The sequence below is a fragment of the Macroventuria anomochaeta genome, assembly GCF_010093625.1.
Source record: "Macroventuria anomochaeta strain CBS 525.71 unplaced genomic scaffold BU25scaffold_3, whole genome shotgun sequence".
Lineage (NCBI taxonomy): Eukaryota > Fungi > Ascomycota > Dothideomycetes > Pleosporales > Didymellaceae > Macroventuria > Macroventuria anomochaeta.
In genome coordinates this window covers 12-23503 of record NW_022985364.1, presented here as the reverse complement: position 1 = coordinate 23503, position 23492 = coordinate 12, and the positions used below count along the sequence as shown (strand labels likewise).

General features: G+C 51.7%; 12 protein-coding genes and 1 non-coding gene across 13 annotated transcripts; 7 read left to right on the top strand and 6 right to left on the bottom strand.

Moving 5' to 3' along the window:
* Positions 1-66: 66 nt before the first annotated feature.
* On the top strand, positions 67-255 carry BU25DRAFT_331642 (uncharacterized protein; the record flags this gene model as incomplete). The annotated part of the gene is made up of 1 exon (XM_033702409.1): positions 67-255. A coding segment is annotated over one exon (189 nt), but the record flags the coding sequence as incomplete, so codon positions are not given.
* An 89-nt stretch (positions 256-344) lies between these two features.
* On the top strand, positions 345-2509 carry BU25DRAFT_135212 (uncharacterized protein). Its single transcript, XM_033700551.1, has 3 exons — positions 345-651; positions 702-1049; positions 1101-2509. The coding sequence occupies exons 1-3, from the start codon at positions 527-529 to the stop codon at positions 2473-2475; spliced, it is 1848 nt and encodes a 615-aa protein (XP_033566057.1). The 5' UTR covers positions 345-526; the 3' UTR covers positions 2476-2509.
* On the bottom strand, positions 2510-3511 carry BU25DRAFT_135166 (Phenylacrylic acid decarboxylase). The gene has a single exon (XM_033700550.1). The coding sequence runs from the start codon at positions 3300-3302 to the stop codon at positions 2544-2546; it is 759 nt and encodes a 252-aa protein (XP_033566056.1). The 5' UTR covers positions 3303-3511; the 3' UTR covers positions 2510-2543.
* Positions 3512-3662: 151 nt separating this feature from the next.
* On the top strand, positions 3663-5235 carry BU25DRAFT_330943 (UbiD family decarboxylase; the record flags this gene model as incomplete). Its single annotated transcript, XM_033702378.1, has 2 exons — positions 3663-4533; positions 4586-5235. The coding sequence occupies 2 exons, from the start codon at positions 3663-3665 to the stop codon at positions 5233-5235; spliced, it is 1521 nt and encodes a 506-aa protein (XP_033566055.1).
* A 670-nt stretch (positions 5236-5905) lies between these two features.
* On the bottom strand, positions 5906-6250 carry BU25DRAFT_295711 (PLP-dependent transferase; the record flags this gene model as incomplete). Its single annotated transcript, XM_033701901.1, has 1 exon — positions 5906-6250. A coding segment is annotated over one exon (345 nt), but the record flags the coding sequence as incomplete, so codon positions are not given.
* Positions 6251-6940: 690 nt separating this feature from the next.
* On the bottom strand, positions 6941-10249 carry BU25DRAFT_358201 (ARM repeat-containing protein). Its single transcript, XM_033703603.1, has 3 exons — positions 9739-10249; positions 7356-9684; positions 6941-7302 (listed from the first exon to the last, which is right to left on the bottom strand). Exons 1-3 carry the CDS (start codon positions 10005-10007, stop codon positions 7267-7269), a joined length of 2634 nt encoding a protein of 877 aa, XP_033566053.1. The 5' UTR covers positions 10008-10249; the 3' UTR covers positions 6941-7266.
* Positions 10250-10452: 203 nt separating this feature from the next.
* BU25DRAFT_358197 (dynein regulator) lies at positions 10453-12594 on the top strand. The gene is made up of 3 exons (XM_033703602.1): positions 10453-10766; positions 10819-10984; positions 11034-12594. Exons 1-3 carry the CDS (start codon positions 10729-10731, stop codon positions 12216-12218), a joined length of 1389 nt encoding a protein of 462 aa, XP_033566052.1. The 5' UTR covers positions 10453-10728; the 3' UTR covers positions 12219-12594.
* A 1794-nt stretch (positions 12595-14388) lies between these two features.
* On the bottom strand, positions 14389-14714 carry BU25DRAFT_454250 (uncharacterized protein; the record flags this gene model as incomplete). Its single annotated transcript, XM_033709854.1, has 2 exons — positions 14389-14653; positions 14704-14714. 2 exons carry the CDS (start codon positions 14712-14714, stop codon positions 14389-14391), a joined length of 276 nt encoding a protein of 91 aa, XP_033566051.1.
* Positions 14715-15537: 823 nt separating this feature from the next.
* On the top strand, positions 15538-16224 carry BU25DRAFT_358194 (uncharacterized protein; the record flags this gene model as incomplete). The annotated part of the gene is made up of 1 exon (XM_033703601.1): positions 15538-16224. A coding segment is annotated over one exon (687 nt), but the record flags the coding sequence as incomplete, so codon positions are not given.
* Positions 16225-17954: 1730 nt separating this feature from the next.
* On the top strand, positions 17955-19328 carry BU25DRAFT_436715 (uncharacterized protein). Its single transcript, XM_033708966.1, has 2 exons — positions 17955-18114; positions 18155-19328. The coding sequence occupies exons 1-2, from the start codon at positions 17961-17963 to the stop codon at positions 19234-19236; spliced, it is 1236 nt and encodes a 411-aa protein (XP_033566049.1). The 5' UTR covers positions 17955-17960; the 3' UTR covers positions 19237-19328.
* Positions 19329-19585: 257 nt separating this feature from the next.
* Positions 19586-19673, bottom strand: BU25DRAFT_t17. Its single transcript has one exon. It is a non-coding gene; the product is annotated as a tRNA-Gly (tRNA).
* Positions 19674-19892: 219 nt separating this feature from the next.
* BU25DRAFT_406390 (uncharacterized protein) lies at positions 19893-21095 on the bottom strand. The gene is made up of 2 exons (XM_033705263.1): positions 20844-21095; positions 19893-20760 (listed from the first exon to the last, which is right to left on the bottom strand). The coding sequence occupies exons 1-2, from the start codon at positions 20970-20972 to the stop codon at positions 20146-20148; spliced, it is 744 nt and encodes a 247-aa protein (XP_033566048.1). The 5' UTR covers positions 20973-21095; the 3' UTR covers positions 19893-20145.
* Positions 21096-21687: 592 nt separating this feature from the next.
* On the top strand, positions 21688-23202 carry BU25DRAFT_406388 (uncharacterized protein). The gene is made up of 3 exons (XM_033705262.1): positions 21688-22010; positions 22213-22343; positions 22394-23202. The coding sequence occupies exons 1-3, from the start codon at positions 21852-21854 to the stop codon at positions 22962-22964; spliced, it is 861 nt and encodes a 286-aa protein (XP_033566047.1). The 5' UTR covers positions 21688-21851; the 3' UTR covers positions 22965-23202.
* The last annotated feature ends 290 nt before the right edge of the window (positions 23203-23492 follow it).

Sequence of the window (23492 nt, the reverse complement as noted above, 5' to 3'; positions counted from 1 at the left end):
ATCGTGTAAGAATACGTAGACAAACACGGCGAATAGAAAGAGATAGCCATATATACAGACAACTAGGCCGCTATCTGGTCTATAGCTAAGGCAGAAGGACAATCAGGGGCCTACATCTTCAAAGAGATTGCGCGACAGGTCCAGGAACTCCAGGATAAAGGATGGACAGTGACTGTCCGCTGGATACCTGCCCATGTGAGCATTCCCGGGAACGAGGCCGCCGACCAGGCCACCAAGGAGGCCTCATGTAACTAAATCTTTGCATTACTAAAGGAGCCACTGCTCCTCTTGTCTTCCATAGTCTCAAACTCACATAGGATGTTAAATCAATCACTCAATCAATCAAACATGGGCGGCATGTGCACACACTCGGTATGGCCGAGCTTATACGCTAGGTTGTGGTTGCTTCCGATGCCGACGTCTTCCGAGCTTGCCGAACGCTGTAACACCCTTACATCCTCCTACATCAGGCGCCAGCATCACGCCAGTACTACTAAAGCGAACCTCTCTATCATTCAGATCGTGGATGGCGTCAAAGAGAGCCTTCTCTTTTCCGGATGAAGCCGACAGAATCCTCGGGGAGAGGAAACGGTCCCGGAACAAAGTTGCCTGTTATCCGTGCAACAAACGCAAAGTTAAGTGCGACACTGGGTATGACATTTTCATGGCATTCTCCTCGCATTCTATGTACTGATTAATAGACAACCATGCGCAATGTGCGTCAGGCGTGGCCATCCCGTGATATGCACCTATCCTGCCGATCGTGTATGGGACACAACACCTGGGCACGTCACAGTGTCTGTCGAGCAGCTGCGACCCGGATCAAAACGGGAAGTGACCAGAGCCCCCCCATTCTTGGGTTTAGAGTCGACTACGGCATACATGCAGCGGCTCGCCACCGAGACTGGCAGTGAAGTAGCTCAGGATGTCTCTCCAGCCCTCGCTCTAGGAGGCGTCCTGAGTTGGAACCCCTTCCAACGCTATCATGAGCGCGACAGCGGCTTCTTAGAGTTGACAAAGATTCTTCCTGGCCGAGAAAGTGTTCAGAGGTATGCTGGGATCGTTTCCAGGGTCGGATGACTCATGCTAATCATGCAAAGATACTACCATCTCTATCGCTCAACGGTGCATCCACTAAGCCCACTAATTGACATAGAACCTTTGGACCTCAAGATCGCAGACTATCTAGAAGATAGCATTACCATCATGTCTGACGTGACCTCGGCCGCTACTATTGCCCTTATCCTTGCTATCCTCGCATCCGGAGCGCAATACTCCGATCTTGTGCAGTCCGAACGAAGGAGGATTTCACGAGACTTTGCATCGAAGAGCTTCCGCGCGCTTCATCTAGCGAACTACCTCATTCGGCCAACTGCGCCATGTTTGCAAACATTACTTCTCCTTGGGTCCTTCATTCGAAATGACGGAGACGCTAACGCATCATGGGCGTTACTCGGCACTACCATGAGGTTGGCGCAGAGCGTTGGTTTGCATGACGCTGAAAACATTCAAAGCCTTTCCGCCAGTGACAAACGAATGCGATCCCAGCTCTGGAAGACAGTGCTGCAGCATGACAGCATCCTATCGCTTTGCTTTGATCGCCCGACCTCTTTACCTACATTGCCACTGTCAAACCTTCCTTCCTCGACACCAGCAGAAGTTCTGGACTATTCACAGATGATGTGGGGGATCACGAGACTCTGTGTCGGCAATTTGATGCATCTCGCCCGCGAGATCAACCTCAGTCGAATCCATCAGTCTCTTAGACAAGTCGACAACCTCATCACGCAGTCTTCGCCCCATTTACAAACAAGAACAGCGTGTCTCAGCATGCAAGACCGCCTCGAGCACTATACCATCAACCTTCACATGAGTTTCCTAGTCTCAGTCATATGTAGGCCTGTATTTTTGGCCTCGGATAACGAGAACCACCAAGAGTGCATGGCTTTGAACACCAGAGGTCGAGCTGCACTCTCAAATACCGTTCGCCATTTCTTGAATCTACAGAAGCTCACTACATACGCTATACGAACTTGGACAACCCTACACGAAGCATTGAGCTCTGCACTCCTGCTCGAACTATTGCACGAGTCAGACAAGAACGCTGAAACTAGAATCATGCAGAAGCAATTCCTGGAGGTAGTCATCCCAACACTTGACAATGGATCCGACAGAGACACTGGTCTCTCCATGCCGCACACGAGAGCTATCGCTGCTCTACGCAAGATTGCTACGAGGCAAACACAACCAAATCCTGCTACGCTTGTTCCCATGGGTTCAGGCAGCTCAACGCAACCGGTGCCTGACCCAAGCAACATTGCAACCTTGCCGGACCTGATCCCCACCACTTTTGATCAGAGTACCTTGGACTCTTTCGATTCAATCTTATGGGGTATGTTCCACCTTCTTGTACAATTTCCATACATGGATATTACTAATCATGATGCTTTCAGATACCGAGCCGACGTTCCATGACCAATTTTGGCTCGGCCTCAATAACGACTTTCCCGGGATCTGACTGAATACAGCTCGACGCCCGTTCTTCATTCCGACTTCTTGTCCAGCCGAAAGCTCTCCCAGCGCTCAAAATTCTCCACATGAATGCCAAAATTGTCAAGCATCCGGCCAACGCTCTGGTCAATCAATTCCTCTATCGTTCTCGGCCTGGTGTAGAATGCAGGTACTGGAGGGAAGATTGTCGCTCCAGCTCTTTCAAGAAACGTCATGTTGTCTAGATGAACGGCGCTGAGAGGGGTCTCTCTGACAGCTAACAGTAGCTTCCGTCGCTCCTTCAAGCATACATCGGCCGATCGCGAGATAAGGTCGTCGCAGAAGCCAGAACGAATAGCGGCTAGTGTTTTCATCGAGCAAGGGAGAACGATCATACCGTCGTGAAGGAAGCTGCCAGACGATGGCGGAGCTGCCATGTCTTTCATAGCGTAGTACTTCGTTGCAAGGGCTGCAATGTCGGCGAAGGACCTCTCGGTTTCGTACTTCATAGTAGCCAAGGCCCATTTCGAGAAAATCAGGTGCGTTTCGACGTTTAGCTCTTTAAGTAGCCCCAGCATTCGAATGGCATATAGTGTTCCGGTCGCACCTGTGACTCCCATCACGATGCGTTTTCGTGGCGGCGTTGAACCATGGGTTGACGTGAGGAGGTGTTGTTGCTTTGACTGGCTTGTTGAAAGATATCTCGTATTGACTATCGAGGAAATAGTATCGTGGCATGAGCTACGCAATGGGACCCCCGACCTTGACAAGGGTACAAAAACATGCTTCTGGATGCTGCGTGCTGCTACCATGATTGTTGTGCTGTACGGAGGCTGTGGGAACAATGATCAAGGGCAGGAGAGTTGGACGGATAATATAACCATTCGCATCCCGAGCTACGACCGAGCCCGAACGCAGTGTGCACATTGCTTCATTGCTTGCCTTCGCCGAAGTGGGCCACGCCGCCGATACCGATACCGAAGCCGAGTCGTAATGAAACACCAGAGGTTGATCCGAACGTACGAGCCGGCTGAATACCTCAGAATGTCGATATATAAGCATTAACCATTGCTTCTTGGGGTCTACGTATTTCAACAATGCCTTTACCAAACATCGTCCGTCTGCACCAAGCCCGCACTCTCACCCGCCACCTGCCTACTATCTCGAAAGCAATGAGCACCTCAACATCCGCACAAGATCTACCCCACCTGAACTTCCGTTCCTTCGTTGAGGCATTGAAAAAAGACGGCGACCTTGCCGAAATCAACGAAGAGAAGGACCCGCACCTCGAGGTTTCCGCCATCATCCGCAAGTCCTGCGAAACAGACGACAAAGCACCGCTCTTCAACAACGTGAAAGGGGCACAGAATGGCCTATTTCGAATCCTTGGTGCTCCAGGCTCGCTACGGAATGCAAAGAAGGGCAAGTATGGAAGGCTTGCACGCCATCTTGCCCTGCCACCGGATGCGGGTATGAAGGAGATTCTGGACAAGATACTGTCTGCCAGCAAGAAGCCTGGTGTCAAGCCAAACATCGTCACGACTGGCTCGTGCAAAGAGAACAAGCTGTCAAGCTATGAGATTGACCTGACAAAACTACCAACCCCACTTATTCACCAAGCAGACGGTGGCAAATACATCCAGACTTACGGTATGCATATCGTGCAATCACCGGATGGTAAGTGGACGAACTGGTCGATCGCTAGGGCCATGATCCATGATGACAAGCACCTCGTCGGTCTGGTGATTCCACCCCAGCACATATGGCAGATTCAGCAGATGTGGAAGAAGATTGGAAAGGATTGCCCTTGGGCGCTGTGCTTCGGTGTCCCTCCAGCCGCTATAATGGCATCAAGTACGCCGCTTCCTGATGGTGTGACTGAAGCTGAGTATATCGGCGCGATGACTGGTACGGCCTTGGACGTTGTCAAATGCGAGACAAACGACCTTCTGGTGCCTGCGAACTCGGAGATCGTCTTTGAGGGTAGTTTGTCCGTCACTCAGACCGCAGCTGAAGGACCCTTTGGTGAGATGCACGGGTACGGTACGTTTCAGTCGTCAACGTTCGAGTCTTTGTTTTAATCAAAAAGATACAGTTTTTCCAGGCAATGCACACCAGCAGCCAAAGTACAAGGTTGATTGCATCACCCACCGTGATAATGCCATCCTCCCTGTATCGGCTTGTGGACGACTCACAGATGAGACACACACCATGATTGGCTCCCTGGCTGCAGCAGAAATCCGCCAGCTGTGTCAAGACAAAGGTCTTCCTATTACCGACGCATTCGCACCATTCGAGTCGCAAGTCACCTGGGTAGGGCTGAAGGTTGACACCGCTAAGCTTAGGGAGATGAAGACCGACTCGAAGACGTTTTCAAAGCAGATCGGTGACATTGTCTTTAGTGAAAAGGTGGGATACACCATCCACAGGCTGGTGCTTGTTGGCGACGATATCGATGTATACGACGGCAAGGATGTCATGTGGGCTTTCTCGACTCGGTGCAGGCCAGGCGATGATGAAATCTTCTTTCCGGACACTCGAGCATTCCCATTGATCCCCTACAACGGCCACGGAGCACACAGTCCATATAAAGGCGGCAAGGTCGTGAGTGACGCGTTATTGCCAAGCGAGTACACGACAGGAGCTACCTGGCAGGCGGCGAGCTTCAAGGGAAGCTACCCCAAGGAGCTACAGGAGAAGACGAACAATGATTGGGCGGCGATGGGCTTCGAGAACGAGGCGTAAGCACTTGGGTGTTCTTCGGATGGTTCGTAGTAAAGAGCTTTCGAGCGTGCGCCTCAGAATAGACAGCATGAGAATAGATAGAAACGGTCGGTTGGTTGCAGCAGCTAATTCCCATTCTGTATGCGGAAGCGTCGGTAACATCGTAGAGTACAAGTGCGGGATAAATACTGTCTACTTCGTATCTTTCGCGACATTATCATCTCCTCGCTGCGTCAGAGTCGCGATATCTTGCTCCTGTTCGCGCCCGGGGCCTTTGAGCATGTACCAGGCTCCAAAGCCCGCGAAGAAGACCATGTTAGCTCGGTATGTGTAGCGCAGGAGTGTCTGTATGGTGGGGTTCGATGGAGGGGCCATTGCGTAATGTGTGTTGCTTCGATTGTTGTTGTGGTATTTGCAAGAAGGAAGGGGGGGGGGTTTAACGTTCAACAACGAAGGTGCGCTGCTGTGACGTCAGGCGATTTTCGCGCACCAGCCACTCAGTTGTCCATCACCTTGGGATCACAGCAAACACGCGCGCAAGACAAGCATCTATATTTATCGTCTTTGACGCTTACATAGTTGATCAAATCTCTGAGCCATGGCTTTGATGAGCTCAGGGTCATGCTGCGAAACGAAGCAACCCTGCCTGTTGTTAGCTTTACCACCTTGACGGCCCTCGATTCAGATTTGGACATGCCACTCTCAACCCACTCACGCCCAACAGCCTACTCGCGCTCCAGATGACATGCACACGATTTTGATCGACCTTGATCTCACCCTCCGGCATAAAGGGTTCGGTCAAGGATAGCACAGATACGAATTCCTCGCCCTTATTGGTGCGTCCGAAATCAGTTAGAGCATATAGCTCATCACAGATCAGGTGCAGCCCTCGCTCCTGGCAGAACTCCAAACAATCGGTCAAGACACTTCTAGGGTAGCATCTACCCAGCGGGTTCGACGGATTCGAAAGCAAGACTGCCTTAATGTGCTTCTTGACTGGAGAGAAGTCATATGCCGTTTGGAATGATGGGACAAGTTAGCTGGCATAGTTGGGTTATGTGGGTGGCTAGGCGACGATAATGATGACGTTTGCTCTCGTTGAGTCTAAAGGCTCAAAGCCGGCTGCATTCGATGAGCAGATCTTGGTCATGAGGGCAGCTACGATTTACGCCAATAAGGGCCAGGGATGATAATGCTGTCTCCATCGTCGCATACAGCACGTCTCACCTCCTTCATTGCTTCGCTGGCGCCTGCAGTGAGGATGATATGTTCAGGCTTTGACAGGATGAACAGGCTTGAAGCATTAGTTGAAGAGCACTGATAGAGTTACTCGGAGTTGGGGTTCACCACCCGGCGCCGTGGGCAAAGCGAATATCTGCTTGGTTAGGTTAGGAAATTGCTTTATATATACAATTGGCAACTTGCATCAGCTGTCATCCCATTCTCGATTACGCTCTTGAACACGTCAAGTAGTTCAGGGCGGGTAACTTCATTTTGTGCGTTTGATAGGTCGATTGTAGTAGTGTGCTGTGTAGACGCTGCGGCGAGCGTTAACGGTATGGGGTCGAGATCAGTGACGACCCTTTCCATGCGCAAAGACAGTCTAGAGTCCATTGTAAAATAGTGACCGAAGTATGCAGGGGTACAAACGTTCATGCATATCGGCAGGCATTGTGTGTAACATTTTCATTGTTCTGAGGCTCAGGCAGAATCCTGTGAGGCACAGCTCCGAACACAGACCCTAATGCACGCGGCATGCGGCGAGGCTGGCTGGCACTTTCTGCACACAGACTGAACATCCTATAATGCTCTACAGTACGAATGGTCGTACCGAAGTATGACGTGAAAGACGTAAGGGGAATCTTTGGTATGAATCACGACGCGCCAAAACCCCTAACCTCTGATGCAAACCTTGCCCAACCCCTATTGTACCGGTCCCCTCAGACCCAGAGGAGATGTGTAGACCGAAACCAACCGAACGCCGCATGAAGATGCCAAAGCGCAATTTATCTGCATACGACTAGTGCGTAGAAAAGCTAAGAAACAAGATATCTATTGCGGCGGCGGTCTTCCAATGCCCTGCTTTGCCTAAGGATGAGTTAGCTGCATGTCCACTCATCACTGTGGTTTCGAACACATACCTTCATCATCTCAATTCTCTGCTTCAGGTTCTGCGTCACTTCGGCAGCACGCTTCCAGCTCTCTGCACCAGAAGCAGCTTGGGAGCTTCCCAGACGGCTTGTGCCATTCTCAGCTGGGCTATTGCGACCACCTCGAGAGGAGAATGAGGATTTGCCTGACGCGTCTGCTCGCAGAGGACTCAGCTTGCCACTCGTATGACTGTCTGGGCGGGAGAGAGAATCAAAGTTCTCCTTACCATCACCACCAGGACTGATTGGCCCGCTTGCAATGCGACTGTCTTTGCGACCATAAGAAGCCTGGCTGTTGTAGTTGGAGTCACCAAAGCGTCCGTTACCATCAGAGTAGATCTGATCGGCCAGATCCGTGGGTGGAGGAGACGTGACGCGGACCTGGCGACTGAGTTCGCGCTTCAGGCGGTCGATCTCTCGTTGCTGGGTCTGGGTTGTCTGCTCTGCTGCCTCATAGTCTGAGCGAGCACGAACTAGCTGAGTCTCCTTGGCTTTGATAGAGAGGACGTCACGAGTGTGGTCTTCGATCAACTGAGCGTTCTGATTCTGAAGCTCGTGTATCTGAGAGGTCAGCTTTGTGCGCTCGCCACGCAGTTCCTCGTTGTGTCGTCGTAGTCGTTCAGCTTCTGCTCTCAACTCTTCAAGCTCTGCTCGCTCTACCAAGCCTAGACCAGTAGGAGCAGCCGCAGGCGCGGCAGCAGGCTCAGCAGCAGGCTTGCCTAGCGGGCGGCCAGCAAGCCCTCGTCCAGCACCGAACTTCGGCTGTGGTGGTGGCGCCACTTCCTCTTCCTCGGGAGGTGGCGAGGCGACTGGCTTCTTTGGTGAAGGAGCAGCAAGTCCGGCCTTCTTCAATCCTCCAAGACGTGGTCCCGCAAGACCAGACTTAAGTTTGGACACGCCCGGCCGTGATGTCGGCTTTGGAGCAAGCGGTGCTGTAGGCTCTTCTGCCGCCGGTGGTGGAGCTGCTGCCGGTGGCGCAGCTTTCTTGGGGGCTGGTCGTTTCCCGAGCGTTGGCTTTTTCGTTGCTGCTGGTGCAGCTGCGGGCTTAGGCGGCGGTGCAGCAGCCTTTGGTTTGTACTTTGCCTTTACTTCAGCTGCCTCGAAGTACTCTTTGATCTTGGTCTTCCTGATGTCATCAAGGCCGTCGAGATGAGCGTTCATGATGCGGTCTCCCATGATCTTCCAAAGTGTGCCGAGTACTTCAGCACCTGCAGAACGCTGTACCTCTTGCGACTCGACGAGTAGCTTTGTTGAAGCTTCGGCCAAAGTTTTGGCTTCAGGTGGCGAGGGGGCTTCACGAGTGTTCTTCAAGCAGCGAACCAAGAATCGTGTGGATTCCAGTTTGACCTGGGGGTTCTTGTGCTTCAGGAACTCCAGAATCTCCTCCAGACAATCTGCAAAGCTGGACGAAGCGAAGGCAGCATCCAGAGCACCTCCAAGAGCATCTGTTACGGTTTGCTTCTTCTCCTTGAGTCTTTCCATCATGGCGTTCATGATGTCCTTGCGGTACTTGTTGAAGCTTTTCTTGAGACCCTTAGCCAGAAGCTCGACGCAGTTGGCTGCTGTGATCACAACCGCAACATTGGCATCTTTCATAGACTTGGCAAAGCCACGCACTAAGTCATCAAACGGTCCTTCTGCGATCCTAGGGGTGTCCAGAGCTTTTTGTGTTTCCTCCAGCACCTCCTTGCGGTCTTTCCACTTCGTTGAGCCTAGTCGCTCGTTGAAGTCTCTCGGGATCTTTGCAAAGACGTCGACGGCCTCAAATTCAGGTTCCAGGTCGATCGCGCCCTCCTCTTCCTCGTCACCCTCGTCTTCGCCGCCTCCTGGTGTTGCGGCAGCTGCCTCCTTTGCTGCTTGTTGGGAGCGGAGTAGGCGTTCCTGCTTTGGCGGTGGCTCATCCTTGACTTTTTCGAACAGCTTATCCAAGTCCTGTTGCTGGACAGGCTTCAGATCGTTCCAGAACAGAGGCTTCATAGCGTCCTTGAGCCATCGGTAGAACTCTACAGTCAACTCCTGCGCCTTCGCTCGAACGTTCTTGTCTGCGTGACCGTAGACCTTAGGAAGAAGCTTGAGGACAGACTTGGGCTCGATCGTCTTGCAGCCGTAGGCGTGGTATATTTGGGTGAGCGCATCTAGTGTCGCGGCGATGACTTTGGGCTGTTTGTGTGATAGAATGGGGAGAAGCTCTTCGATGACTGGGTCAGGCTTGTCGGTCTCGATGTACAGGAGAAGCGCTTCGAGTGCGGCCTGCTTTGCCGCCGGTCGAGTTGATGGAAGGCCCTTTTCAGCGATAGTAGCGATAGTGATCTGCCTTGTTCTGCAATGCTGTCATCAGCAAACCTCAGACATTCAACCCATCCACGCGACTTACCGTGTGCAGCCCTGCTGGCCTGAGATGTCGAGGAAGGCGCACAGCGCGCCCAGACCCTCTTGTTGTGCTGCGACGTTCGAGTCGCCGACAACGCCTTTCCATATGCTTGCATCGTTTACGAACTGGCGCACAATGGGCTCATTTTCGCTCGTGGCGAGCTTGAACTCCTTGGCAGCTGCCTCGTAACCCTCCTTTCGTACCTTCCAGTTCTTGTGTGTGAAGCGATCGGGGAGGGGGAGGGCGCTGGGGTCCTCTTCTTGGTCGGCCATGGTGTGTTGTGATGTGTGGTGTGCAGTGCGGGGTGGGGTGCGTTGAGAAAGAAGTCCTACCAAGCAGTCAGTTGTCGCTGTTTGGGTCGCCTGCAGGGACGTCTAGCGTCTTCCAGAGCCGCGCTGGTGGTCTTGCGCGTGCAGCCTAAAGAGCATAGCGCGCAATGTCTCAGGGCGTCGATGCAGATACACAAGGGAAGGAGGAAGGGAATGACGTACCGTGCGTTTTGCTCTGACGCGGGCAGCTGTTCTGCGCGTCGTGATGCGGCTTATGTACGATATCGCAGTAGCGACAGCGCGGGTGCAGTGTTGTGTGTGTAGGGCCGTTCGTGACGGTTGGGCTCGCAGAAGCGGGTTGTTTTTGTGTTGGCGGGCGCTGTTGCTAGGGGACGGGCTACGTTTCGAGCAGCTGCATCATCATCGCCGTGAAGCTACACGCCCCAACCATGTCCCAGTGAACGCCGAGGACCCACGATAACACACACGAAGCCCAATTAGGATTCCTTGCGCCCATAGTGCTGGGACTGCAATTGCTCTTTTCGCCTACCGCGGCCTGTCTCACACCGAGGCGCGCACTGCAAGACACCCCGCCGACTGTTCTGCGCTGCTCAAACACTCACCGCAAATCCCCGCAAACCGCCGAAGAAACCCACGCCGCCGCTCTGCCAGCGCACACACCTGACCAGCTCCCGTGTATGGTGGTCGTCCGGCCGTTCCCGCCATGAGCGCTATCCTGACAGACCGGCAAGCGGAGGAGTTGTGAGTGCTGCGGTGCATATAATACCAGACACCCCACTAATGGTGAGGGCAGGCACAAAGCCATAATCGCATATCTCGGTGTTATCAATGCGCCAAACACAGCAGCTGCCTTTCGAGAGGAAGCCAATGTCTCGGACGCCTTCGATGATGCGACGCGCAAGAAGTACGAGGGCCTGCTGGAGAAGAAGTGGACCAGTGTAGTGCGCCTGCAGAAGAAGGTAGTTGCGCTGCAGGAATAACTAAGGAGACAATGCTGATATCGCACAGGTACTCGAGCTCGAGCAGCGCAATCAGAGTCTACAGAGCGAATTGGACTCGACCACACCAACCTCCCTTCTGCGCAAGAACCAAGACCCCACCGCCTGGCTACCACGAGCGCCCGCACGGCATACTCTCCAGTCCCACCGCTCACCGATAACCTGCGTCGCATTTCACCCTATCTTCTCTTCACTGGCCTCTGGATCGGAAGACACGACGATCAAGATCTGGGATTGGGAGCTTGGTGAACTCGAGAGGACGGTCAAAGGACACACCAAAGGCGTTTTGGATGTGGACTTTGGCGGACCCAGGGGGGGCACGCTTCTGGCGTCATGCTCAAGTGATTTGACCATCAAGCTCTGGGATCCCTCGGACGAGTACAAGAACATACGGACCTTGCCAGGCCATGATCATTCTGTCTCTGCCGTTCGATTCGTTCCCAGCGGTGCCGCGGGCTCACCATCGTCAGGAAACCTGCTCGTCTCTGCGTCTCGAGACAAGACACTGCGTGTATGGGACGTGACGACGGGCTATTGCGTGAAGACAATACGAGGGCACGCGGACTGGGTACGAGATGTGGCGCCCAGCTTCGACGGACGGTGGCTCGTTTCTGCGGGTAACGACCAGACTGCACGCCTGTGGGACGCCAATTCAGGAGAAGCGAAGTGCACTTTCCTCGGTCATGAACACGTTATCGAATGCGTCGCAATAGCACCGCCAGTTGCATATGCCAACTTGGCCTCTCTCGCCGGACTGAAGAAAGCACCGCCGCTCAGCAGCTCAGCAGAATACGTTGCAACAGGATCGCGAGATAAGACGATCAAGATTTGGGATGGTCGGGGAACACTCATAAAAACACTAGCTGGCCACGACAATTGGGTGCGATCACTTGTCTTCCACCCTGGCGGGAAGTACCTGCTCTCAGCCAGCGACGATAAGACAATACGATGCTGGGATCTGACCCAGGAAGGACGGTGTGTGAAGACCGTCACGGACGCACATAGTCACTTCGTCAGCTGCATGAGATGGGCACCGAACGTAGTCAAGGATGTTCCGGTCAACGGCGACAGTTCAAATGGAGCAGGGTCAAGCGCTGCAAACAAGAAGAAAGAGGAAGACGCTGCCAAGGCAGGGATCAGATGCGTGATTGCAACGGGATCTGTGGACCTCAACGTCCGCATCTTTGCATCCTGACCGGAGAGTAATCACTGAAGCAACAACCACATGGCTATCGCTTGATTAGACCAGCGACATGGCTGAGACACGGAAAAGGAGTGTTCGTCCAGAGCTGTTGACACTTCAGATGATCCTAGCTCCTGGTCACTCAGCTTGTGTTCAGAAGGGAATGCATGGAGGCACAACCCATTAACGAGACCACGAATGGTAATCATACGTTCACGATAGCTGCATTCTGAGATAGGCGTCGTTGGCATATTCTTTGGTACTGAGAACACGTATCCGGACACGCGGATGCTTTAGATGATACGATCGTCGAGTGTAGATAGCGAGAAGATGAAGCAAGTGTAACACGAGTCAATCACGCAGTGTACCTTGGCAGTATCTATTCAACATCAAGCAACATGGACAACACCAGCGGAGCAGAAGCTGTGCACGTGCCCATCCGCGCTTAAGTCCCGGAAGATTCGGGCGCCGCTCCGGCCGCCCCACCCATCACCTTACAACTTTTCGCAAGCTCCAAGCTTTCTCTTTCGCACACCACCACGTCGCGCTTCGCGCTTCATAACAGCACTGCCAGGATTACATTCTGAAATCCGTTACGCGTCATGAACCGTATCTGCGCGTTGTTTCGTGCCTGAGGTAAGCGCATCTCCCAACCCAACCCAGTCTACAGGATGATACACAAAGCCAATTTCAAACTAGAGTCTTTGACCTTGCGGGGAATGAAACTCACACTTTTGCACGTCAGTCTGAATGCGACTACGCTTGCCAACTCATCATAACATCGTCGGTGTAGATTCAGTCGCTGACAATTACCAGGTCTTGTAGTACGCAAACACTGCGCCATGATGCAAGTGAACATGTCGATAGTCCAGGAGCAAGTGAACCAGCCGCGGTAGATGAAGTACGTACGCACTCTTTCACCCCCCCACCCCCCCACATCCAATGATGATCAGTTTGTGCTTTGCACGCTGGAAATTACCGGCTCAGGTTTCGACCGATGCAGATAGAAAATGGCTGTTTCTGATATTGATGCCACCCTCTCGATCTTCTCATGTACCACGGTTACCTCTTACTGACTGCTGGTCCACAGATTAATAGATGAGCCTTGTGGTACGATTTATCCTTCCGCAGACTGACTCGAACTTTCACATGATGCAACCGCACTGGGCACCGACAATTCTTGAAGGATACGCTCTATTGTGGCAGGCCTAGAAAACCTCGCCGACTGATCTCGTTCTACTGTCTTGCGCTATGGACCACGCACGGCAAGAGCTTAGCTGACCTTCTACACGTCAGACCTCAGCGTACAAGCACCTCACAACCTGGCTCATGATGCCTTTATTGTAAGTTTGAACCTTCGTACACCTCTCTGGAGATGATGCGACGTATAGATGACGAGTCTGACGGGCTCGCCCGGTGACGACTTCATTTAAAATATCCATTCATGCCTTTCTGATCCAACTCCGAATTAACTGTTTGCTTGGTCTACGCATGAGGATCTTTGCTGACTCTTTTTAGAGAACAACAACGCCAACCCCCGTCCGGTACGCTCAATGATGCACTACCTTCACTCCTACCATGATGATACGACGCAAACACAAGACAAGCATATGTCCAAGCTTCGGCAGAGACGAGCCTGTCACGTCTGATTCGCTATCGCACTGGCCCTCTCTTCAAATATGGTCTTGGCGGCGCTGGCTAACCGGCCGCGCAGACATGTTCATCGAGCATAATCTTGACATGCTGTTATGGTACGTTCTCTCAATTCTCCTTCCTGTTTTACCTTACAAGATGAACATTTATTTTATCACGACGGTCTACCGAGCTACGGCAATGGTGATAACTGCCTGTGACAGGGCAAGTGTCTGAACAACTCCTTATCATTGCGTCTGCACTTCTTGATTGACCTGGACCAGTGCTAATTGCACCTACAGTTCTTGACCATACCATTCTCGACGACCCGTTCGAACGGCTCGACGTGCTTCGATTTCGTGTCCCTCGATGCAAGACTAGCTCTTCACGATTTGCAAGAAGTCGGGTGTGTTTTGAAAAAAAAATATGATCGCCTGTGAAGCTATCTCGAAACCGTGTTGTGCGCAACTACGTTGCATCGCCATATAGGCCACCGTGGAATGCCTCGCTCGAAACATGATTGGTGCCGTACAGAAAGAAAATACCACGCTCAGTACAACCCAATCGTTATGTCTCCACGGATGCGAGCTGTCAGATGAATCTCTGCCTCGAGGTCGAGCTTGATTCCAAGCAGAAGCGCTGCATCCTTTGGCTTGCCGTTGTCGTCGACAGGGCCCTTGATGATGTTGCCTGCCGGGCGGTTGAGGTTGACGGAGGATGGGACGGGTCCGATGTTGCTCGAGATCTTGCGGCCACCGGAAGCTTGGCCTTCACTGCCTGTGTCGGACATGTAGCCGGAAGGACGCGTAGTTTCGCTGATTGACGGTCAGTATTATTGAACGTTAACGAGATCTTCTCAACGTACAAGGAAGACATTGTGTGGTTGATTGAATATGGGCGAGTCGATAATTAAGTATTATAGGTACTGGTCGTTAGGGCGCCGGGCCGTATTCGTGGAAGTTTTGATATGGCGAGTAAGAGAGAGGCAGATCAACTGGTATGGTTCTTATCCAGCGTCTCTGTTTGCCTTAAGTATATGACAATATTCAGGTGTCCATACGACAGTACGAAACGCAGCTACGGTGGTCGACATCTTCTCCCTATTGCTCGAAACCGTTGTTGTGCCACAACCAAGTCGCAAGGCTTATGATCGTTCGACACTCGTACCAATCTCGATCGCGAAACAGAAGTTGGCTATTACGTGCTGACTCCGAGTAATGCATCCTTGTGCTTAGGAGGAATGTCTACGGGTCACTTATGCATGCGGGGCACTTGCCACTGAAAGGTGAAACGGGGAGGAACGATCGGGTCACAAACGATGTCTCACATCAACAGCCTCGTTTTGAGTCCTCAAGAATGAACCCGCAAGTCTAGTACGCTGCAACTAGGGACGGTCCGCATGCAAATCATAAGCTTTCTACCGTGCGCATGCAGGAGGTGATCCTTGTGTTCATCTCTCAGTCGATCAAACGCTCTTCTACGACACCAACTGCGATGCCTCTTGAACGCGGTTTCGCCCTAAGGCACAACACGGCCGTCGCAATGACTTGACGTGTAGAGATATGTCGTTCGACTTCCTGATCACGTCACCGACATCTTACGGATTGCTGTTCCCCACGATAGACACTTCCTGTAGCGGGACGGCAACTCGTGAACACACGCAAACGCAACAACACCTGCCAGACTCAGTAATCTCACTATGGTGCTTGGAATCTTGATTGCAGCAATCGTTGCCCCAGGTCTACTCGGCAGTCAGGAAGCCATTCGCCAAGGACAGTCGAAAGACAAAAGAGAAGAACAACGTGCTCGCCGATGTAACCTCATTGCAACCTGCGTCAAATCTTCACCGAGAAGCCGAGAGATTGATGGACGTCCGGTTGTGCTTCGCAACGGAAAACTCTGGGTCGACACCACCACCGAGGATGGTGAATCACTCGGCCACATGTATGCTGGCTACTATCTGCCGTACCCGGACACGAAGTACGAGGGTCTAGTCACCACTATCACAGATGTTGCGCCCATCATGAACTGGGTATATATTGACAGGGAAACACACGAAGCGAAGTATGGTGTGCGGGCTGATGCTCAACCCAATCTCACTGGACCGTTCGACTGCACACGTCAAGATCGCCGTCTGACCTTCGATGGCTGGGAAGGATGGTGCGCTGTGGAGGAATACGAGGGATACTGGTGCCTATACTTCGATGTCGACGATGATGGGTTGAAGTCGAAAGTCGCGCCGGGTACAAGAGTATTGGAGATTGAGTTGAGTAGGACGGAAAAGAGGTTTAAGAAAGAGAAAGAGGCGCGGCAACAGGACCAGACGACCAAGAGAGCGGTGGATAATAAAGAAGATGCGCCCATTGATCAGCAGTTGCAGCCCGAGACAGAAGTAACAAGACCTGGGGTGTTCAACGAACCGTCACCGGAGCCAGAAACGATTCCTACGGAGGAAGCAATGCCGAAGACACCACCGCCAGCATATTCGAAAACAAACAAACCTGTATCTCTGCCAAGTGAAGAACGTCCGAAGAAAGGTGCTGTTGATTCGTTGGACGATTTTCTGGCTATGGAATCGCAAGCTGCAGCTGCACCTACCCGAAGTACACGACCACAGAGGCGATTAATATCACCCCCGCCAGCGCCACAGCAATCCACTCCTCTAAGCGAGAAGCGAATCACTCCAAAATTCAACCGGAATAGTGGAAGCAAAGCGATTGCACAAGCTCAGATGTTCGAAGCTATGGCAGCTGCACAAATGCGCAATGATGACACAACGACAAGAAGGACCTCAGGCAGCAAGCGAAGATCTCTAGCCAGTAGCAATGCCGATTCGGCGTCAGTATATTCTGAAGAAGACCAGAGGCTGAGCAGAGAGATTCGACCACAGTCAAGCGTGTCACAAAGAGCATACTATCAACCACCTGTAGCACCACCAGTGCCGATTGTACGCTCACAACAACCACAAGTCAAAGACAGCCCGGAAGCGGACTCGCAGCGGCCCTCATTGCCATCGTATCGAGAAGACACACCACTTGCTGATCCCGCAGTATTTGGTGCATCTGCTCCTATTAGTAGCAAGCGGAGGAGTCAAGCGAGCTCTTCCTCCCAACAAAAACTAAACTCGAGGACGTTTACAGCCCGACGTTCTGGAAAACTTGTGTCACCAAGGAGCTCAGCCAAGAAGTCGCTCACAGATAAGATGTCGAGCGGTGCAGGCAAGCAGAGGTTGTCAACTATGGACAGATCTGCAAAGGTACAGGGAGGAAGTAGTAAAACTGGCAGTAGAACCCAGACAGGCAGGAAGACGACATCGACCTTTTTGAGAGACCTCGATGACCTAGTGAGTCAAGAGATGGTGTCTGATTTGCCTAAGAGTAACCAGAAAGCTCCCGCGTTTGGGAAAGGGTTGCCTGCAAGAGGCGAGCAAAAACGTGGTAGGGAACGGGCGGATAAAAGGTCTGTGAGGCGCACGTAGAACAACATGGCTAATGTCTACCGATAATGAGAATATCATTTTGTGATCGGTATTTCCATGCATTCTTTCCTTCGAGTTTTGATGGTTGTTGGTCCACGACTGGGACCCAATCAGGGACTCGCGCTAGCCATACCCTCAAAGCCGTCATTGCCTTCCTATTCCCCTTCCTTCCTCATCGACGAACTGGAACTGCTGTCAACAATTGTTCGAATTTCGATGAAGACGTGCCTTCGCTGCTCCAGGATGTCCGCTCAAACAAGCACGTGCCAGCTTGCACTTGAAACTCGGACCACCGGCAGCGGCGAGCCCCACTGTCGGTGCTTCAACTTTGTGTCGAGAACATGCAACATGTCGCGAAGGCAACATGTTAGCCGACTGACTTTGCCCTGCTGCAGATAATGTTTGGCAGGGAGATGAAGGAAGATGAAGGTATATGAGAGGATAACTAAGTTGGGGTGTGGGGCCTGATGATGAATGTCCGCTGTCGCGGTTTACCGGACATGCCTGTTACTTGTGACGTTCATAGAAACTAACAACAACGCGGGAAACACGTCGAGAGCGCGTACTGGAGCTTCCGCTCGACTGTAGCTGGGTTGCACAGCGTACATTTAAGCAACTTTTTCGAGGCTTACGATTATCACACAATGGATGCGTCCACGCGGTTGTACGCACGACTAGGCGAGATTCCTGAGGACCCGAAGGACCCTGAGAGTCTTGATGACTTGATCGTATGTGCCTTTGGGGCTTTCGAAAGATACTACCTATGTTGGAAGACAAAAAGCGGCGACTTCAGGCAAGGTCAGTGCAATAGTGTTGAGGAAGCATCATCCACTGACAGATTTAGACGGCTACGATCTCCCACCCGCATTGAACGAATGGCTAAACCCGACTGACGGTACAACGCGAGACTGGGCCTCACTCCAGGTCGTTTTCGGACGTGGTGAAGAGTACTTCGCGTCAGACAAGAATGGGAAACTCGAGTTCAAAGAGCCAGAAGTCAAGAAGCCCGCTGAGGAAGAGGAGAAAGAGAAGATCGACAGACAAGCTCTACGCAGATCGAGAACCGTGTCATTTTTGCGACCACTCTCGCAGGCTAGCAATCGATCTGATGGTGTCGCCACCGAGACACCTGCGGTGAATAGGCGCACATCATCCATCTCATCGCAACGAGCATCAAGACCTCCAAGTCTTTCATACTCGACAACAGGATCGGAAGCTTCGATAGCACCGCCTATCGAAGCACCGCCTCAGAATCCTGCTCCAGCCGCGCAGCCTTCATTCTTCTCACGACTGGCGTCAGTGGGCTCCACTACATCGGGTCCGACAACCGCGATGTCTATACCAGCGACCGAGTCTAACCCAACTGAGCCTTCTTCGACAACTGCGCCTGCCTCGACAACTGCGCCTGCCTCGACAGCGAACGCGACTCCCTCCACCCAAAGTTCTGCACCACCGTCCATTCAGTCTCAGCTACCGAGCAAAGACTCGAATCGATCCGGCATTGCTTCCATACCCGAAGAACGAGTCGAGCCGAATCCAACAACAAAGAAGAGCAATGCAGTAGATGCATGTACATGTGGTTGTCACGACCCACCACTTCCTCCAGTTAGACGACCGATCTACGCCAACGCAAGCGTCCAGACAGACCCAATCTCTCCACCACCGCGGACATCACTACGAGTCGATACATTCAGTGCTTCTAGCTGGGGTAACAACAACTACAGTGCTGTTTCTCGAGATGTACAGACACCGATATTTGAGAATAGTTTCTGCGCGGCCCCCTTCTCCATGGGCCGGATGACGAACTACTTCAGCAAACCGGGCTATCAGCTTGGTGACAGCTTGGCTAGCGGATACCATTACTATGAGCAGCCAGTGTATCAATATCAGGATGAATTTGGAGATGAGGCGTTGAGATAAGTTCCCTAATTAAATTAACCTGCAGACCTGGGGGGCGAAATACAGAGTATCGGTTGCTTCCAGGCCAGCGTTCCTTGTGTTACTAGTAGTTCATACCCATCGATTATTTCGTCTGATTCCTTTCTGGAGTGGAGCACTTATTTAATAGACGAGCACAAACGCCACAAATATTCTTGTCAATCCATGCCTGTGAAATTGTCCACCGAGTCCCCTGGGTGGCAGTATAAGCCATTAGGCAACGCAAAAAAGAAAAAAAGAGATATCATAGGTAATATAGACCACGCTTGTCGTGTTCCACCCACCTACGCAATTCTCTATCACGATCTTGTACCATCACAAAAAGAAGATTTGCATCGGCCGGGAATCGAACCCGGGGCTAGCCGAAACTGTCCTTAGTAGGATGGCAACGGCTAATTTTACCACTAAACCACCGATGCAATATCAAGTTTCTTGCGATTTAATGCAACCATAAATTTTATATACACAAAGCTGTTAACCTTGCTGGTCGAAAATGCTTATTACTTTTCGATAAATTAAAACCTATATATTGCCGACAAGCATACTCGACCCCTGCAATAGTGTGGTGCAGAATTAGCCGGCACAATTTCACGCACATAGTGTATAGAAAGTCAATTAGCATCTTTCAGTACCGTATGCGAAGGAACCTCGACAAGCAAAACATAAATGTGGGGGGAAAGATTAGAGAATCACCAAATATCTCCAGAGCTTCGTTGCAAGCGTGGAAAATGATTGCTGGCCAGTTGCCGGAAGTAAGACCCGCTGCTGAAGCGGGAGTTAATCTAGACGGACAAGTAATGGGCGAACCAGCTCTCGTCCCGACGGTCATTGTACAGTTTTACACTCGATACTGCGTGCTACACTTTCAAGTCCTGCTGCTCTTCTCTGCCCCTACGTCATGCCCCTCTTGTACGCGTCTCCGACGGCCGGACTCAACCACCACCCTAGATCTAGCGTCTCCGCCCACGTCTCGTCCTTTTTGGCAATTGCGTCCCGCACAAATTCCTTCTTTTCCCAGTGCTGATGGAAGTCCAAACTTAGCCCCAGACTACCGTATTCCCACGACTCTGCCCATTCCATGCGCGGCGGGTACGGCGATACGTCAAATGCAAGCTGACTCGCGTAGCGGTTGGGAGCAAAGCGACTTGATCCATAGTTCCCAAATTGGAAGAGGGGATAGGACCTCTTGATGAAGTAGTGGAAGGGCTCGATGAAGCGGCCGCGCGAGAGCGTGAGTGTATAGTGCTTGGGGTTGAAGGCGGCACTGTGCAGCGGCGACCATGGGAAAGGAGCTTTGCTTGGAGGTGGAGGGTTCTGCAGATGGTCCTGAAGCGCGGCACCTGTGAGCCACGGGTTTTCGTCGTGGTACACTGGGGCAATGCGGGTGGTGAGGGTCATCTGGACGGTGAATTTCCAGGTGTCGTTGTCAACCTTGACTGGTTCTCCTGTGAATGACCAGTTAGATTCGACGGCAAACCAATCATGTTGGTTCTCCCCGCAGCTGATCTGAAGAGCATTAGTTTCCTTGTTGCATGTACACATGTGGAAAAACAATAAGTCCCAATACGTTGTGGAAGAGGTATACCCACTGTTCCTGTCCCATCTTTTTCAAATGTAAATCGACACGAAGCGTCAACACCTCCCCAAGTCCATGGGTCTGCGTCTCCGCAGAGCAAGGCAATCACTTGTTCCTTGACGTCGCTCGTATTATTGGCCATCGTTTGAGTGATGGGCTGTCGAGGAGCGAAGAAGGAAATTGCAACGGAGTCTGGAGCACTGCTGTAAGACAGCAAAATGCTGTGTATCTATGGTAATAACTAAGCAGTTTGCGTCTTAATCGGCGTCGGGAATGTAGCATGAGGTTGTCGGAGTAGCCTGGTGCCTAAAGCAAGCGCACGGACCGGGCCCGCCTTGTCTTACCCCTGCTGCGCCGCTCCATCTAACCGTCTTGACCTCAGACCACATACCCTGTTAATCTCCGCTGCTATAGGCTACCGGACCAATGTGAGCTGAGCAGGAAACGTAAGCACCAAGTGGGGTAGTAGCATGTCCGACCGAGCAGGGATGAACTAAAGATTGTCCGTAGGTCAATACGCCGCGAGATCACACTTGACATACACGTAGATTACTCGGAAGTCCGTCAACTAACTTGAAATGGCTTGATATCTGCTCCGTCGGGTCATGAACTTCTGGGGATCTCAATAATATCCGTATTCGGGAGCAAGTAAATCCTTGACATGAGGCATTCACCCCTGTGCAATTCCGTTCACCATCACGAGCTTGGACAGCTCTTCTGAGCTTGACCGGAGTTTGACGCAGTTGAAAGAAGACTATCCACATCGCATACCGTTACAAGGGAGACAAGGTCATAGCTTTTAAGGTAAACGGACATATATAATGCCTAGGGAGAATTGCGTATTCTACATCCACGACATTCATTCCAGACTCACTCATTCCATCACATCTCCTACGCTCGTTCCTGTCCTTTAGAAGTTACATCCACATCTTTCTCAACGTTCTTTCTTCGTTTCACAGCTGGTCTGTCTCTTCCCACATTCAATCGAACCACCTTCGCCGCTTTTCTCAAAGAAAACAAGATGCATTCGAACTCGATGTTTGCTATACTTGCCGCACTGAGCCTTGCAGCGGCCACTCCTATCGACTACAGTCTTCAAGCACGAGGAAATACCCCGTCTAAGCCTGCAGATATTCAATGTTCCGGCGAGATCATTGGATACCGCACGATCGTAACTCAGGTAAGATACTGCAGTCTACGAAGAGTCTCATCTTGGGAGAGGCACAGGCTGGGAACAGGCCTTGTCCCAGTAACGAGCATCGCGATAAAAGAATTCTCAATCCTACCCAAAGTCTACTGGTACCTCCTCGCTCTTTTTTGAAAGAAGAAATCGCGTCTGAACGTGATCGTAAGGAGAGGTTGGCTAACACAGTCTTTCACAGGCAAATGCGGACAAGGTAAACATAGCGAAGACATTTCCCAAGGACCAGCCTGGAGGAATCGATCTCGGTAGCAGCTCCGTCTACTTTAGTGATGGCCTCGGCGACTGGAAGGGTGCCGGCACAGGAGTCAAGTACGTTAGTAAACAAGGAACTTATCATCAACATACTAAGTTTGATCCAGTTGGTGCATCGCCTATGCGGACAGCGCCCAACTCAAAGCCGCCAATAAAGTCTGGTTCACTGAAGATCAGAAGTTGCTACAGTGCACTCGCTTCAGCGATGCCAATGTCAACGCCTACATCAACATGGTCTCGAACAACAAATTCACTCCAGCATCTACGCTGCGCTTCTCAGAGCTAGACAAACATCTTCAAGTGGCTATACCATTCGCCATGCTCGATAAGATGAAAGTCTGCGGGAAGTGCTTTCCGAGAGCAGAGGCAGAGAAGATGGTAGCCCAATATCCGCGCGTCAACTGGAATACGTCAGTATACAAGGTTTCAAACACGAGGCTGAGGCGCAATGGTCTTGATGCGAGGGCTCCTGCAACCTGTCCTCTCAAGGCGTCTCCAACGCCCAAGGGAAAGTCAACACCGACTCCTACGCCCAAGGGAAAGTCAACACCGACTCCTACGCCCAAGGGAAAGTCAACACCGACTCCTACGCCCAAGGGAAAGTCAACACCGACTCCTAAGGGAAAGGCAGCACCGACTCCCACGGGCAAGAAACCAAGGGCCGATTTCAAGCCGTGATTCCCTCAGTGGTGCCGATCAGATAGATACCTCCCGGACGCAACCTCAATCCCACAATCTATATTGAATGGCTCGAGTCTTCTAGCACTATTGAAGCAAAGAAGAAACTGTTGCGGTATTGGTCGATCCTTACAAGACCCTATCACCCTTGCTAAGACTGTTCTGGACTAGCACGTTCCAGAGTCCATATATAGTGGTCTTCTCCTAGCCAGATAGCAATTCAGTGGTGTGTTCCATCGACTCGATAGTCCTACGTTATTGTATATTGTAGGTATCGGTGTTACTACAGTGGCTTCAGCGCCACAAAAACCAACCTTGAGGCACAGACCCCCAACGGATTAATGGTTTGATAGATTGATTGATTGATTGATTGATTGATTGATTGATTGATTGATTGATTGATTGATTGATTGATTGATTGATTGATTGATTGATTGGTTTAACGTCCTATCTGAGTCTAAGACTATGGAAGACGAGAGGAGCAGTAGCTCCTCTAGTAATGCAAAGATTTAGTTACATGAGAGTGAG